The following is a 17,705-nucleotide window of genomic DNA, read 5'->3' as shown; positions in this document are numbered from 1 at the left end:
TAACGTGTTTGTCATCAAACTGCCTGGAGTTAACATACCCTGTAAGAGGAAATATGACATATGATACTGCCTTGCGTCTACATGGCAAGGCTTTGGCAGTGGGGAAGCTGCAGGGATGGCCTCTGTGAGAAGCAGCCAGGGGCTTCGCCCATGCCAGAAACAGTTGATTCCAGCCAGCTCCAAAACAGAGCCACTGTGGGACACTGCTGAGCCAAACAGCAAAGCTGATGACACCTCTGTGAAAACACATGTAAGAAAAGGTAAAAAATGCTATGCAGCTGCTGTGACAGAACCAGCTTTGCAGACACCAAGGCCAGTGGGAAAGGAGAAGTTGCTCCAGGCACTGCAGCAGATTTTCCTTTAGCCCATGGAGAAGACCATGGTGGAGCAGGTTGTCCCTCTGCAGCTTGTGAAGGACCATGCCAGACTAGATATCCACACTGCAGCCTGTGGAGGACCCCATGCTTGCAGCAGATGGATGTGCCCTGAAGGAAGCTGCAGCGCACACAGAACCCACACAGGAGCAAGTTCCTGGCAGGAACTGTGGCCCATGAGGGACCCACACTGGTGCAGCCTTTTCCAGATGGACAGTACCCCATGGAAAGGACCCATCCTAGTGCAGTTCATGACGAGCTGCAGCTTGTGAGAAGGAACCACGTTGGAGCAGTTCATGAAGGACTGTATCCCACAGGAAAGACCCCATGCTGGAGCAGGGGAACAGTGTAACAGGAATAAGCAGCAGAGATGAAGGTTATGAACTGATTGCAACCCCCATTCCCTACCCACCCTGCACCGCTTGGGGAGGGAGGAGGTAGAACAATCAGGAATGAAGGAGTGAAGTTGAGCCTAGGAAGAAGAGAGGGGTGGGGGGAAGGTGCTTTTAGTTTTGTCTTTGTTTCTTACCATCCTGCTCTGTTTTTAATTGGCAATAAATTACTCTTCCCCAAGGCAAGTCTGTTTTTGTGATAGTAAATGGTAAATGATCTCCTTGTCTTTATCTTGACCCACCAGCTTTCTCATCCTATTTTCTCCCTGTCCAGTTGAGGAGATAGAGTGAGAGGAGTAGCTGAATGAGCATCTGGCAGACAGCCAAGGTCAAACCTAGCACAGATATTCATATTAAGCCATGTTTATTGTTTTAGGTTAAAAAAAAAACCAGGATGTGATGCTCTCCCTTTGCATTGATTCTTACAGCTGGCTAAAAGGCTGGAATTGGAGAAGGATTCTTTAAAGTTCACTATGGGGAGGACCCCCAAACCTAAACTGTAGAAAAGGCATGAAGTTAATGACAGAAGACTTCCCCACCTCTTTCTGGTGCAGGGGTAAGTTAGGGAAGGCAATTATGAGATCAAGGGAATCAGCCTTCCATGTGTGACCACAGCAGGCCGCTTTAACTTCAGCTCCAATGCCTTACCTTAGTTTCTGGAAAAGCTCAGGACTAGGCAGGCAAAAAGGTGCTTCAAAAGTTTCGCAACTCTTTCCACCTCTGGGGACTTAAATCTTTGTTCAAAACTTATATCAGTCTTGAGATCCCAGCTCATCTGTATCTCCATTTAGATCATCTGATATTGGAATCAAAGTAAGCACTGGTCTTACATACCTACATAAACACAGGCAAAATAATGTACTGTGTAGACAAGGGTGAAAAATATCACTAGGGAAGTGATATATAATTGAAAGTGGTTAAACAGTCTCTTTAGGAACAGAAGGGTATCTGACTGCTACATTTATCTGACATTTAAAAAACCACTAGTTTTAGTACAGCTTATGCACTGTGAGATTGAATTCATAAACATGCATATGAAACACATACAGTGTGGAAAAGAAATTATACCTAAATGCTAAAGATAGAAAAAAAAATTTTCTCTTCTGTTTGCCCACAGAACAGCTATGCTGGAGTCACAAGAACCTGACGTAACAATATCTTCACCACCAGCTTCCTTTGCTGCCTTCCCACACATCTAAAATGCAATAGCAACTAACTTGCCCACCTCAGTCCTTGAAAGTCATTGTCTCCAGAGCAATATAGTATTTTGAAAGAGATCACCTAGAAATAAACATAACATTCATTTCTCCAGCACTAGCACACAACAGGAGGAATAGTCTGTCACAGGCTATGTGTATACTTGCACATACAGCAGCCCAACAGGAATGGAAATATAGAGTGAAAGGATTCATAATGAGGACCCAATAGCCAACTTGTTTGCCCTTCGGAGCATTTTACTTCAAACCATCTCTAGTTTAGTCCTGTGGGCTGAACGCAGAGTTGTAGAGTACACTGGATTATTTAGAATACAATAGTTCTATTTGGAAGGGACCTACAACCATCATCTAGTCCAACTGCCTGACTGCTTCAGGGCTGACCAAGTTAAAGCATATTCTTAAGGGCATTGTCCAAATGTCCCTTCAAAACTGACACATACGGGGCATCGACCACCTCTCTAGGAAGCCTGTTCCACTGTTCGACCACCCTCAAAGAAATGTTTCTTAATGTCAAGTCTGAACATCACCTAATGCAGCTTGAGCCAGTCCCACATGTCATAGAATCATAGAATGGTTTGGGTTGGAAAGGACCTTAAAGATCATCTAGTTCCAACCCCCTGCCACAGGCAGGGACACCTTTCCACTAGACCCAGTTGCTCAAAGCCCTATGCAATCTCACCTTAAACACTGCCAGGGAGGGGGCACCCACAACTTCTCTGGGCAACCTGTTCCAGTGTCTTACTACCCTCACAGTAAAGAATTTCTTCCTAATATATAATCTAAATCTACCCTCTTTCAGTTTAAAACCGTTATCCCTTGTCCTGTCACTACTTGCCCTTGTAAAAAGCCCCTCTCCAGCTTTCCTGTAGGCCCCCTTCAGGTACTGGAAGGCTGCTAGAAGGTCCCCCCGGAGCCTTCTCTTCTTCATGCTGAACAGCCCCAACTCACTCAGTCCTATCACTGTATCCCAGGGAGAAGACATCAGCAGCTCCCTCTCCACTTCCCCTCCTCAGGAAGCTGTAGAGAGCAATGAGGTCACCCTTCAGACTCCTTTTCTCCAAACTAGACAAACCCAGAATCCGCAGGCACTCTTCATAGGACATGCCTTCCAGCCCTGTCACCAGCTTTGTTGCCCTCCGCTGGACACATTCGAGGACCTTCACAGCCTTTTTAAATTGTGGGGCCCAGAGCTGCACACAGCACTCAAGGTGAGGCCACACAATGCTAAATACAGTGGGATAATCCCCTCTTTTGACCGGCTGGTTCTGCTGTGTTTGTTGCATCCCAGGATGCGGGTTGCTCCCTTGGCTGCCAGGGCACACTGCTGTCTCACATTAAGCCTGCTGTTGGCCAGCTCCCTCAGATCCCTCTCTGCAGAGCTGCTCTCCAGCCACTCCTCTCCCAATTTATACTTCTGTCCAGAGTTACTCCGTCCCAGATGCAGAATCCAGCATTTGTTCTTGTTAAATTTCATGCCCTTAATGATTGCCCAGTGCTCCAATCTATCTAGATCCCTCTGCAAGTCCTCTTGTCCCTCGAGAGAGTCAGCAGCACCTCCCAGTTTAGTATCATCAGCAAACTTGCTAACAGTGCATCCAGCTCCGGCCTCCAGATCATTAATAAAAATACTGAACCCTGTTCTGGCCCTAGAGTTGAACCCTCAGGACACTGCTGGTGACCGGTCACCAGCCAGATGTAGCCCCATTCACTACAACCCTTTGAGCCCTGCCATCCAGCCAGTTCTCTACCCAGTGCACTGTGAACCCGCTCATCCTACAGTTGGACAGAAGGATGCTGTGAAGGACAGTATCCAAAGCCTCACTAAAATCCAGAAAAACTACATCCACCGCCGTCCCTTCCTCCACTAGGTGGGTGATCTTATCATAGAAGGGTATCAGATTAGTTACACAGGTTTTTCCCTTTGTGAACTCATGCTGACTGTGCCTGATGATTGTATTGTCCTTTAAATGCCTTTCAATAGCACCCAGTATGATCACCTCCATAATTTTTCCCAGGTGATGAGGTTAGACTAATAGTTCTGTAGTTCCCTGCGTCTTCACCCTCCTGCTCTTCTGGCAAGTTGGAATAACATCGGCTAACTTCCAGCCAGCAGGGACCTCCCCAGACTCCCAAAACCTTTGGCAGACGATTGAGAGGGGTCCTGCTGTAACATCCGCTACCTCCTCCAGTACTCTGGGATGAATTCCATCAGGCCCCATGGACTTACAAAGATTCAACTGATACAACTGGTCATTTACAATTTCAGTGTCCACAAATGCAAAGTCACTGCTCCTACATGTCCTCCAACTCAGAGGACCAGGCAGCCCAAGGTCTATCAGTATTATTAAAGACTGAAGCCAAAAAAAGCATTAAATGCCTCTGCCTTTTCTTCACCCCTATTTGTCAGGTGACTTTCATCAAGTATTAGTCCAATATTTCCTTAGATCTCTCCTTGCTCTTAACATACACAAAAAAGAATTTTTTGTTGTCTGACCCACCACTGGCCAGTTTCAACTCTAGTTGACCTTAGGCCTTTTGTTTTTTTTCCCTACACATTTGAACCAGAGCTCTGAAATCTTCCTGCAAAGCCTGATCTCACTTCCAGAGATCATACAATTTATTTTTCCTGAGTTCCAAGAGAAGTTGACTGTTCAGCCAAGCTGATCTTCTGCCCTGCTTGCTTGACTTTCAGCACAATGGGATTGCCTGCTCCTTTGCTTCTAAAAGGTGTTCTTAAAAACTGACCAGCTCTCATGGATCCCTAAGCCCTCAAAAGCAGATTCCCAGAGGACACTGCTAACTAGCTCCCTGAGCAGCTTAAAGTTTGCTCTCTTGAAATCCAGGGTAGCAACTCCACAGACCTTTTTTCTCATTACACCAAAAAATTTAAACTTAACCCTTTCATGATCACTGTGGCCCAGACAGCCACCAGCATGGTATCTCCCACAAGTCCTTCTCTATTCACAAACAATAAGTCTAGGAGGGCTTCTTTCCTAGTTAGCTCACTGAGTACTTGTGACAAGAAATTATCTTCAACATACTTCTGGAATTTCCCAGACTTGCTTGTCACAGCGGTCTAGTATTCCCAGTTGATGTCTGGGAAGTTGAAATCTCCCATAAGGACAAGCGCTACCAATCCAGAGATCTCTCCTAATTGCCTATAGAATAAATCATCAGTGCTATCATCCTGGCTGAGTGACCAATCGTAGACACCCACAACAACATCTGCTTTGTTTTTCATCCCCCTAATCCTCAGTCAGAGGCTCTCAACCACATCATCCCTAACTGTAAGGGCTGTGCAGTCAAACATCTCCCTTAAATACAGTACAACTTCTCCACCTCATCTGCCCTGCCTATCCCTCCTGAACAGCCTGTAGCCCTGCATCCCAGCACTTCAGTCGTGGGACTCACTCCACCGAGTCTCACTAATACCAGTGATATCATAGCTCTGGGAACTCACCAATGCTTCTAGTTCATACTGTTCATTTCTCACACTGTGTGCGCTGGTGTACAAGCATTTCCGATATGCTCCTAAACCCTCAGGGCTTCATGGAGCTGCATTAGCATTCCCACCCTCAGGCAGTGCTATGCCATCCCTTGGCTCACCTCTTCCACTTAGAAGTGCACACAAATGGAAATGTCATGCACTGAGATACTGACTTGGTGACAACTGCTTTCAGTGAGTCCTTCTGTACATTCACCTTTAGACTGTCTTCTCAGTATACAGCTGCATACAGAGCAGGAAATTACCGTTATTATACACTATTTTGGAAATACAAACAAGTACTGCGTTAATCCTCCACACACCTCATCGCTGAAGAAATGTCTAATTGCTGTGGGAAGCTCACTGCAATCCCACAGTAACCTTAATTAGGCAAGAAAAGCCCATAAAGAGGTCAGGGGAAAATTTCTTCCACAGAAGAAACGTTATCAGTCCTGAAATTAACAGAATTCCTGCAATGGGGTGTGGCTTCTAGATGTATGGCGATAACATTTCACACAGGCTGGTCAAAATCAACAATGATCTCACTAGCACTACTTTGGAAGACATTAGGGACCAGTGCCCAAGCAATTATATTCAGTTACTTTTTGTCTGCTCTAGTGAGGAGGATTGCAAAATATAAAACCCCTTTTAAGGTCTGTCTTAGCAAGACTGCAAAGTGGAAAAGTTCTCTATTCCCTCAGAAAGAGAAGAGTATTAAATAAGAAAAATAGCAATTTTAAGATGGCAAAGGTGGAAAAGAGTTGCTATATTATCCCTTTTGCCGAGACGCAGAGAAAAACTCTCATTATGTGCAAAGGAGGGTAAAGGAGACAAGAACAGTTATAAGTGGAAAGAAAACTGCAACTGTCCTGGAGCTGGGGACATAGTAGCCATTAGGATCACTGACTTATTTCAATGATCTTGATAAAGCCGTTGCAAAATCGACAAGCATACTACTCCCTTCAGAAACCCTGCTCACATTATATACCTTCAATGTGTTGTCACTACTGTGCAAAAGCATCGTGTTATTACTAAAAAAGGGTTATCAGTTAAAAAATAACACTCATTCAGAAGTCTGTTACACTAAAACATACTTTAGTGAATAGGCTACATCCAAACAAATTTTACAAGTTCTTTTTTTTCCACCCAGTCCGACAAAGCTTCCATGAGTTAAAGGAATATTCCACGCCAGCTTCCAAGGCTCCCAGGTGTCACTGAAACAACTCAACTGAAACAACTGAATATGTATTTCTCATTTAGATTCAGCACAGCTAAAAGCATGCTAGGTAGTTTGTAAAAGAACACCCCATCAGTGAAAAACAAAATATTGTTTTTCATCATATGAGTCTTCGGGAGGCGGTAAAAGGATTAAAAAAAAAAAAATTCCGAAACCTTCTCATAGGAAACCTCTTTGAAATTGGTGGTCTTGATGACTGAGTAGTCATGTTATGCTTTCAAATATCTTCATTGGATAAGATACAGCATGCAGCTACCACCCATAAGCTTTAGTCCACACTGCTTTCTTCTTGAACTCTGCAAGAGATCTCAAGGCCAGAAGTGTAACTGTGAAGACAAAGACAAAAGAGATTAATTTGTGTGGTCCATACCGGAAAGGATACATCAGTATTCTCCATAGTCATTTTACTAACACAGGTATAGATTCAGTTCTCCTTCTACTGACTCTTTTCATGACTTTTTAACTTCCTAGCCTGACAGTTTCTGATGCTGCTTCTGCTGTTCACAAGACACACTAGTCTCTACATCCCTCTGAAACGTGACGTTGTACTAGGCCTTTCATCTGCTTTATGGCATATCTCCTACTGAAATCATATCACATCATCTGCTAATTAGACCATCACTTTGAAGTGGCATGTGGATCAAACAACACTGCAGAAAGTTTGAATTCAATGAGCAATAATGCAAGAAGGGAGACAGAAGGACAAAGGGAAGGTCAGAAGCACAAAATACAATGTCTTAAGTTCTCTGTGCAATTCACTGATTGGAAATGCAATTCACTGATTCCTCAATTCAATCTGAAAGGATCATGCGTTTAGGCAAAATCCAGTAACTAAACCAGTCACATTCTAGTCATCCAGATGGGAGTTTCATATTCTAGTACTTAAAAACAAAAAAAATAATAGAAAGCTCAAGGGAAACAATGACTCATCTCAATCAGGGCATACTGAGAATATATCGTGTATATGAGAATCCTCTGAGGTACAGAGGAAATTCTCCAACTACCCTTATCATTGTTTCTGGTGGAGATTTACAGACAACAACAGGGGAATTTTGAAATTTATCAGAGTGACTAAAGATTGCAGACCCTCAAAACAAGGCTAATTATCCTAGTAATGCAGAGAACTTATAACCTGATTTCAAGAAGCCATGTTTAGGTCCAACAAATCAGGTGATTCAAGGGAGGTGAACTTAACTTGAGAGTATTTGTGGTGTCCTCTTAAAACGACTTGCACAGATTGTATTCACAATCCTACACCTCTAGGTGAGCAATGGGGTGCATGCTAGGGCCACAGGCCATTACTGTAATTCAAAATATCATGTACTTCCCATCTTTATTTTCATGCATGTTTTCAGCAACCCTCATTCCTCTATTCTTTCTTGTCAGACCACTCTACTAGGCTGTCATTGCCTGTCTCCTACCCCTTCTCCACAGTTCAGTCTTCAGTTGCACCTGACTAAATTGTTATGTGATTTCTATTCTAGTATTGGAGGGTTTCCACATAGTATGTTGCATTTTATTTTTAAGGGTTACTTCAAAAACCATTGACAGATCTATCACTGAAATACGCTTGTAGGACCAGATGTACCGTTAGGTCCTTTGTATCTTCAGTGGTATATCGTAAGCGTCAGCAGATGAGACAGCAAATATAAGGTGTTACAGACAGGAATGTTAACTCATCTGTGAACGTTTCCTTAAAGACAAAATATAGTTGTCCTACATGTGCTAATAATATAGATTCATCTCACTCCTTTTAACAACTTGATTTTGATCTGTACTGATAGTTATGGAAAAATAAGGACCCATTTAAAAATATCCTACCTTTCAACAGGTCCATGGAAGATTTTGATAATGCTTCCTTAGGACTTTCCATCATATTGATCATCCAGTCAATAAACTGAAGATTGAAATATAAAGGAAAATCTGAATCAAAAGAGCCCTTGTATCAGAACACCATGAATTCTCTTCAGTTTGACAGGCAACATCTGATTGCTGCTAAACTCATAGTCATCTAACCAGAGGCAGAGGCCAGTCAAGCTTCTGCCCAAACTATCCAAATGCCCTAGAGTTCATCTCACTGTCAGTGCAATTTCTCCCACAGCTGGATCTGAAACTCCTTCTGTTCCTTGTCATTCCCTCAGCAGTAATTCTTTGTAACGAAGAAGGCACAGTAAATAGTTTCCCTCTGTCTTGCTTTTAACCTATTAATACGATCATTTCTTATCGGTCTCTTGTCCAAACATTTTACTGCAAATCCTTCAGAACTCTTATCGCCTTTGTCCCTCCTTTGACCTCTCTCATTTTTCATTATTTTTCTGGCAGGACAGGGTGTCTGGAGGACCATGTGGTATTTCAAACTTATCAGGATGATTTTCAGGGCATAGTCTCAAATTCTTCCCTAAAGCCTAATTATGCACTTGCATATTAACAGCCCACCACTGCATTCCTCCGGCATTCTGAATTCTGACTTCAGTGGTAACTCTGAGCACAGGAGTGTACAGGAACCAGTCCTTAACGGATTCTGGTTTGCACAAAACAACTATTAATCTATAGGTTTACAGCAATATTTCCACATATTTCAACCACAAGCAATCTACAGTAGGGCTGCCAAATTAGGCACAATTTTCCACATTTACTTTCAACTTATACTTGAAAATAAATAACACACACTACAAACTGCACAGAAGATCTTTGACTGCCCTGAATTGCCACTGTGGTGATGGCCAGCTGCAGAGGATCTGTCTTTCAGTGTTTAAAGCACTGACTTGCTACCAGCAGTTGCCAACTCTTCTCTCCCAGCCGTACCCTCTTAAGAGTTTGACTCCCGACATTGGAATGTTTTTTGTTCTTTGCAACTCTCACGTTTTACTTGAGAAACTACATTCAATCTTTTGAGACAAGTCATATCTGATTGCAAATAAAGAAAAACAAGATCACAAGTCAGATGCAATAGATATAGAGGAAATAACTGCCCCACCTAAGACTTGAGCTGACTGCTAAAAATGGGATGCTTTTCTGACTCTTTGAAAATGCTTACCACTACATGCAATTTTACCTTCTGTGCGTGTTCTTTCCAAGGCTCTTTAGCCAGCAAAAGGGAAATGCTGCTTGGAAGGAGAGTGAGAGTCTCTTGCACAGCAAGCTTGTCAGTGGTGTACTTGCCAATGTGATCCTCAGATAATTCTGGTAATATCGTTTGGTGCTTCCATGGTGACCAGTGAGCACTGAGGCCAAGCAGTAAGGGTGCACCATGGTCAGCCCAGGCCACCACAGCAGCTGCAAACAGCCACAGGAGGAAATCTATGCACTAAATAGCAAAAAAGCAAAAATGCACTTTATTAAATGATAACACAGAAGGGGAAAAAAAACCCCAATAATAATAATAAAAAAAAAACCAAACAGAAAATCCAGATGGTGGCTTGCTCTTCAAAACAATCATCTGATAATTCAGCTAACATTCAAAACACAAGAACTAAAAAGCTTTTGATGTTCTCTTAGGATTTGAAGCAGCATAAGCCTTTTTCTAAACTCCAAATCAAACTAAAACGTCTACAGAAAGCAAAGCAAAACCACACACTTCTAAAATCATCCTTTAGATAAAGACTGATCCACATTTCATTTAAAATGGGGAAATAACTTCTTCACAGCAAGCTGACTGTTGAGGGAAATTAGAGATGGTCATCTTTGCGGTGCTACAAATGGTTGGGAAATATTACACCAATGTAACGAATGCCTGTCTGATCGAAGCAGCAGCTTGCTCTATGTCCTCAACCAGAAGATTTAAACAGCTGAACAGATGTAACAATGAACAATATTAGTTCCCTAAAACTGTCCAAGCCCTCTTAGAAACAGCAGCTGCACAGTTTGGACCCGCTTAGACAGTTCGACTGGTAAATTCATATTTTTCCTTTAATTGTTCTAAATACAGTAAATTTGAAGCAACGATTTCATTTAGTTGTGTTTAGCTTCTATCATAAGAATTTTAAATACACATACATTCACAAAAATTGAAAAGAATTTATCTATGGAGGCAAGATGACAATCTCCTAAAATACAAAAGCATGGAGAACAATACTTATTACTGAGGAAGAATGTGAAATACATCAAAACCTCCTTTTTTCCTGAAAGCTGCAAATTATTTTCACAGCATGTACCTCTTTAAGATCGACATTTTGTAAGGGTGTTGACTCGTATGCTACATTTCTGATGTAGCCCATCAGGTCTAGCAGCCAGTCCATTCTTTTCAGCACTCCTAGAAGAACAAGAACATTGACTCGCATAAAACGCTAGAATGCACCATTTTTCATTAAAAAAGCATAGGGAATCACTATAGCAACAAAGCACTGACTGTGGAAGAACAACGATCACCAATACCACTATCACATTTCATTTTTCACATTTCAGTTGCCACTGACAGAAGGCACATGGACACTTAAACAGTACGCTGGCAACACATGGAACACACAGAAAAAGTAATGCTGAGCAAGAATCGTTTCACATAATGGCAGCCTGCAGGTCCCACTAACCCAGTCTGCATGTATGATCGCTACAGAATCCTAAAGCCTCCCTGAAGTTTTTGCCCCAGTACTTCATCCAAGTCTAGCACTGATGTCACTGTACAGTAGGCAAGGATGTGGGGAGTGCTGCAAAAATCTTCCTACAGAGCAGAGAGGATCAGTAAAATACAGTCAAGGTATGCAAACAAAATCAGCCCTCAAACCAAGGATGGAACATATTTCATTGATTCAGATTCTGCTGTCCAAAATCCATTCTACCTCCTACAAACTAATAACTATCTTCACCTTCGAGACCATGTCACTTCATTCACTACCACTTCTTGTACTCTTCACATGTGACCTCTTTCAAGTTGCCTCCTCTTTTACCCAAAGGAGCCTCGCTTCGCTCATTCAAAACTCATTACTGTTTGAAGTGCTTCAACCACAGGTGGCAGCTAAGGCATCTAGCAATATAATGCTTTGAAGTTGTTCTGTGAACACAGGCAGCCAAAGATCCTTCTGCCATGAAAATGAGGAGACCTCGTTCCTCCCTCCCTCTGTTCTTGTTTCTTCCTCCATTATCTTCCTCTGCTACTTCTCTTGCATCAGCTCCAGTGCTTTATCAGACCCTTAGCTGAGCCAGCCCAACTCATTAACCCACCAGACAACTATCTGGTATGGTTATGAAGAGGCAGAAAGGCAATTTGTTTCCTGTGTTAACTCAGTGCAAGGAGTTCAGAAAAGCAAGCTATCTCCTTGGTTCAACAAGTCTCACAGGAACACGTCCCTACCTACTGTGTCACGCACCAGTAAGTCTGTTGCTGCATGACATCCTTGTCTCCCCGCACGACATCCTTGTCTCTAAATTGGAGAGACATGGACTTGATGGATGGATCACTCGGTGGATAAGGAATTGGCTGGATGGTCGCACTCAAAGAGTTACAGTCAACGGCTCAATGTCCAAGTGGAGACCAGTGACGAGTGGTGTTCCTTAGGGGTTGGTATTGGGACCGGTCCTGTTTAACATCTTTGTAAGCGACATGGACAGTGGGATTGAGTGTGCCCTCAGCAAGTTTGCTGATGACACCAAGCTGTGTGGTGCTGTTGACAAACTGGAGGGAAGGGATGCCATCCAGAGGGACCTTGACAGGCTTGAGAGCTGGGCCTGTGAGAACTGCATGAAATTCAACAAGGCCAAGTGCAAGGTCCTGCATGTGGGGTGGGGCAATCACAAGCATAAATACAGAGTGGGTGGAGAATGGATTGAGAACAGCCCTGAGAAGGACTTGGGGGTGATGGATGACGAGAAGCTCAACATGAGCAACAGTGTGCACTTGCAGCCCAGAAGGCCAACCGTATCCTGGGCTGCATCAAAAGCAGCGTGGCCAGCAGGTCGAGGGAGGTGATTCTGCCCCTCTATTCTGCTCTCATGAGACCCCACCTGGAGTACTGTGTCCAGCTCTGGGGCCCCCAACACACCAAGGACATGGAGCTGTTGGAGCGAGTCCAGAGGAGGGCCACGAAGATGGTGAGAGGGCTGGAGCACCTCTCCTATGAAAAGAGGCTGAGAGAGCCGGGGCTGTTCAGCCTGTGGAATAGAAGGCTCTGGGGGGACCTTCTAGCAGCCTTCCAGTACCTAAAGGGAGCCTACAGGAAAGCTGGTGAGGGGCTTTTTACAAGGGCATGTAGGGATAGGACAAGGGGGAACAGTTTTAAACTGAAAGAGGGTAGATTTAGATTAGATATTAGGAAGAAATTCTTTCCTGTGAGGGTAGTGAGACAGTGGAACAGGCTGCCTAGAGAAGCTGTGGCTGCCCCATCCCTGGCAGTGTTTAAGGCGAGACTGAATGGGGCTTTGAGCAACCAGGTCTAGTGGAAAGGTGTCCCTGCCTGTGGCAGGGGGTTGGAACTAGATGATCTTTAAGGTCCCTTCCAACCCAAACCATTCTATGATCCTATGACATGTGGGACTGGCTCAAGCTGCATTAGGTGATGTTCAGACTTGACATTAAGAAACATTTCTTTGAGGGTGGTCAATTATTTTAAAAGAATCAGTGTAGATCCATTGATATCTGTTGATATTTTTGTTGATTCTTCTTTAAGCCTGACCTTACCTGTGTTTTCATGGCTCACAATACGAGCATGATAGAAACTATGCAAGAGCATCCATAAAATATTTTCTTTCTGATGATATCCTGCCACAGTATCAATCACGGCACTCAAGTTCATCAGAGGCAGTCTGCCTTGAGAAATTAAATACACTTTCGTGAATGTGGCCTTCTCTATATTGTTCTGCAAATGCAATTAAAAACATGTTAAATTAAAACATACCTTTCTTGTGGGAACACTAGATGCTGCATTCCTTTTTATAAAAAAATGGGAGAAATTCTTTGATTATCTAGCAGGCTCATTTTTCTTCAAGACAAATTATGAAACAGAAGACTGTACATATTTAATTCTACACACTTCTAAATAGTCCAGCAAAGTTCAACTCAGTACAGTTTGACTGTTTTCATACTGCTTTAAATTTTACATTCCCTTTAAAATTGAAATGAGCCAGCTTGACAAGTTCTGGAGATTCGAGTTTTCTTACAAGACAGATTCACTGCAGTGACAAAAAAGGTTGTCTTAAATGCTGTTTTCCAGTGTGGAAATAAAAACTCAAAGACATAAGAAAATGACAGTTCAGCTTCCCTAACTTATTTAAATGATTGATTTTCTAGTGAATCTGCCAGTAAACAGAACAACATGGTTTTATGCCATGGATGTTTGTTTATAACAACCTGATCTGAAACCATCAAGTCCTTCCATACAGGCCATTTCCTTAGCATTTCATCTGCTAAGAATTCCACTGCTAATTGATTCCACTAGTGAGCTACAAGTTGAAAGCTTTTCTATTCCATTGTCATCCTTATGAATGCAATTGCAGCACATTAAGTCAAGAATGAAAGATTGTTCAATCAAAGTATTTCACATCTTTAACAGAAGCAAGGATCTACAAGTTTAAGCACAGCTAGTCACCAGGATGCATTTACAGTCCATTTCAAGTAGGTGGTTATGTTAATCAAAGAGGACTATGGTCTGCTGTTTGTATCATTGGTCTGGGATTCAGAAGATCTAACAAGATTCCTGTTCTTCTTACACAGCCCTGCCTGAACTTGACCAAGTTACTTTGACTCTCCAGTTCAAAGCTCCCAGGTGAAATCAGTAGTATTTCAGTTGCCTTAAGAAAGTTTTGGATATGGGCTCTCATCACTTTTGCTTCTCTTTGCTGCCTGCAAATTAGAACCAGACACTCTTACTCACATGGCAGATAAAACAATCAATGCTCTCAATGAGCTAAAACACTCCGGTGACAAGAAAAATGGTAAGCCATGCTTGTTTCACGTGATTTGGTGATAAATGACCAGGAGTAAAACATTATTACCTTAGAGATCTGGACAATGCGATCGATCTCTGACTCAGCCATTTCTGAGATACATTTTGCTACATCAACATACATCTCCAGTTCACCTCTCTAGAAACAGAAAAGCAAATGCATGTTTAGATCTATAATTCCAGGTTTCTTCATCATTAAAATTGGCGAGCCCAGGAACCTTGTTAATGATCATGATAAATATTTAATCTAGTCTCTAGCCTCATGTTATTTATTCTATTTTAGAAATTCTGTCTTTGCTGGGGACTTCAATGTACTTAATTATTAAGGAATAATGGTATCTGAAAACTTTGAAAGAGGTTTTTTTATTTTTAATGGAAAAGTGCCCTTCCTTGGAGATATTTTGTATAGCTGTTGAGTTTCTTTAAATCACTGTGAGAAGCTGAATCCTTTGTGGGGAAAAAAACCCCTTTCTGATTGTCCTCTGCTTCCGTTCCAATAATATTTATCTCAGTACTAATACTGTATTTTTCCATTACCAAATCATTTATGAGGTCAAAGTGTACATTAAATTGGTTTCACAAATTAGTCATACTCTAAAGAATATCCGAAAGTAACTTAAATTGAAATTATGCAAGCATCTTAACTATAATCAATTAATTTTACATCTACTTCAAGTTTCAAATCTCATGGGTCAGTGCAAAAAGATGGGTCTTACCATCAGTAAAAATATCCAGTTACAACGTTCATATACCTGATACTTATTCCTTACCTGAACCTCATTTGGTAGAAGCCCAAATATTTTCTCCACAGCCTGGCACAGAAAGCTCCAGCAGTGCTGGGCAGGGTTTGGAAGTTTCATTGCCTGCACCAGCCCCTGTAAAACACACTGGCAAATTTCTGGGGTTTTTGTGTTGTTCTTCATTTCAAATTGTTGTATCAGAAACACTTCTGTAAAAGACTGTAGCTTGTCTTCTGCAACATGTTTAATCCACAGGGACAGGGACATGAAAAGGTATTTCTGGGTTTTAATCTGAAAAGCAAAAACTTGCATTTAGTTTCAGATTCTAGCTCTTCACTGACCTTCAACTATTGTTATAAAGGATGAAATTATAAAAAAGTGGCTCAAACATCACTTTAAAAAGGCACTCGAAGTCATAAATACTGCTCAATTCTTCTTCTCTTTTTTCATTAATTGCTTGAATTAAAAAGAGTTCAAACATGTCAATATTTTCCTTAAAAATTGAGGAACTTTCTTTGAATGAACCCTAGATACCATGTCTCTGTGCTAGCAGGAGAACTGTGATTTTCCTATGCCTGCTGCATTCCTACGTAAAGCACACAGACTGACTAGACAGCCAAAGACAAAGTATGGTACTCCTAGCACCTTTAATATTGCTAGCTAGTGAGGAGGAATGAATAATTACCTTGAAGGAATCCACAGTTTACATATTGTGGCTGAGCTCATTTTTGTAACTTCAAATCCCCACTGCAGTGAGAAACTGGTGCTCAGAAATAAAATCTTTTTTTGATCCCTTACCAATTATGTATCTTAAAATTGTCACCAAGTGTTTGTATAATCTTTGAAGACTAATGAATTAAAAATTACAAGACAAAAATACCCCTTGAAGAACTGGCAAAGATCACAGAAATCCAAAATGGATTTTCTGAGAATTGTCATGAACCTGCTCCTCAACTTGTACAAACTGACAGAACTGCGCAGACAAGTACACTGTGGGATTCAGGGAGTTTTACATACAGTATCATGGAGTCCCTGTTATACCTCCATAGGAAGAACTGCACTGTAGTGGAGGATAAGCCCAAATTTGATTATACTATAGGTTAGTCTATTGATTATCTACAGAATTCAGGTAAGATTTTCAAGAAGTAACGTGTTTTACTAGATCAAGAGACATTGCTGGAAGAAGCAGGCAAGCTTTTGGACAGACAGGTTGGACCTTTTTCTAAGACTATCGGGTGGTATAATAAAAGATACTTTTTATTTCTACATGCCGTGCCTTTTTACATCTCTACGTTATCAGAGCTATAGCATGAAACAAGAGAGAGGAAAAAGGTCTTAAGCAATCTAAGTAAAACCAATGTAGCAGATCTTAATCTGCTAAGATTAATCTTAAATCTGCCTTGAATTTCACGGCCCCAGAATAGCCTTCCTCTCACTATAAATATTTGCTAAACAATATTTCTGCAGAATTCTGAACCCAGTAATCCTTTTCTGGTGAGACAACCTAAACATCATCACTGAGGAATCTTATAGGAAAGAGGTGCTGAGGTCCCACCAATTTTCTGACATACATACACTGAGACTGTAGACAAGGGGAGGTGCGACCCACATCCCCAAAAGCATTGCTGCATTTTGAGATGACTGGGCCTGTGTCACAGCAAGTTGAAGGCAGAGATGTTTTACCTCATCACCTAAAGCAGAAGAAAACAAGCAGAGGTTATGAAGAAATTATTTTCACTTTAGATTTGTTCTCAACTCATAAAATAAGGAGGGTTATTGTTTTACTGGAGCACGACATTAAAATTTGCTTTTCTAGAGATGCTGCTTAAAGCTTTTAACACATACATGTTAGAAGTCTCCTTTTCCCATTCATGCACTTTCAGCAAGAAATCTCAGTATTTGTTCAAGTTCATTTCAATTCACTCAAGAATAAAAATGTCAGAATAGTAAGAAAAGTAATAATTAAAACACTCTTTGCCAAATAAAGAGAAGATTTAATCTACGAAAGGAGAGATGAATCAATATTCCTTCCTCCTAAGTGTAGGCATAATTAGCATTTGTTCATGTTTCTACTCTTCCATGTACCCCATGTTCATATGATATGTCACAGAACAGAGGTCGGTCACTGTTACTGCTTTGGATGCTTGGTTGCGGCATTCTCCAAGTTAACACGTGGGAAGACCTTATTGTGCATAAACATTACGATGGTTATGGAATCCTGACTGGTTTATCTTTAAAGTTCCCTTAATGACTGGTACAGCCTGTTTATATGTTGAAGAGGTACTTTGAGCAATGGCATGGCTTCCATGTAGTTCATGGTTGCTACAGTAACATAAGAACAAACAATTTAAGTATTATACTAGCATTTCACCCATTAGACAGAAGAT

At 41.7% G+C, this 17,705-nt stretch overlaps 1 protein-coding gene across 3 annotated transcripts in view; it reads right to left on the bottom strand.

Annotated features, from left to right (window-relative positions):
• FOCAD (focadhesin) overlaps positions 1-17,705 on the bottom strand; it is a 132,730-nt gene that overhangs the window by 4,688 nt on the left and 110,337 nt on the right. Inside the window, exons 38-45 of one of the 3 annotated variants that reach the window (XR_011050036.1) lie at positions 16,894-17,009; positions 15,349-15,609; positions 14,628-14,717; positions 13,315-13,492; positions 10,859-10,956; positions 9,760-10,011; positions 8,526-8,601; positions 6,860-7,030 (exon numbers count right to left, since the gene is read on the bottom strand). Coding sequence is in view for 2 of the 3 variants with exons in the window: in XM_068422429.1 (XP_068278530.1) it covers positions 6,957-7,030; positions 8,526-8,601; positions 9,760-10,011; positions 10,859-10,956; positions 13,315-13,492; positions 14,628-14,717; positions 15,349-15,609; positions 16,894-17,009 (1,145 nt within the window). In the remaining variant the exon portion in view is untranslated. Of the gene's footprint in view, positions 1-6,545; positions 7,031-8,525; positions 8,602-9,759; positions 10,012-10,858; positions 10,957-13,314; positions 13,493-14,627; positions 14,718-15,348; positions 15,610-16,893; positions 17,010-17,705 lie in introns of those variants that run through there. The other 2 variants (XM_068422429.1, XM_068422430.1) reach the window with 2 other exon arrangements.

This window comes from Nyctibius grandis, chromosome Z, assembly GCF_013368605.1.
Source record: "Nyctibius grandis isolate bNycGra1 chromosome Z, bNycGra1.pri, whole genome shotgun sequence".
NCBI classification, from domain to species: Eukaryota; Metazoa; Chordata; class Aves; order Nyctibiiformes; family Nyctibiidae; genus Nyctibius; species Nyctibius grandis.
This window is presented reverse-complemented; position numbering and strand designations above follow the sequence as displayed.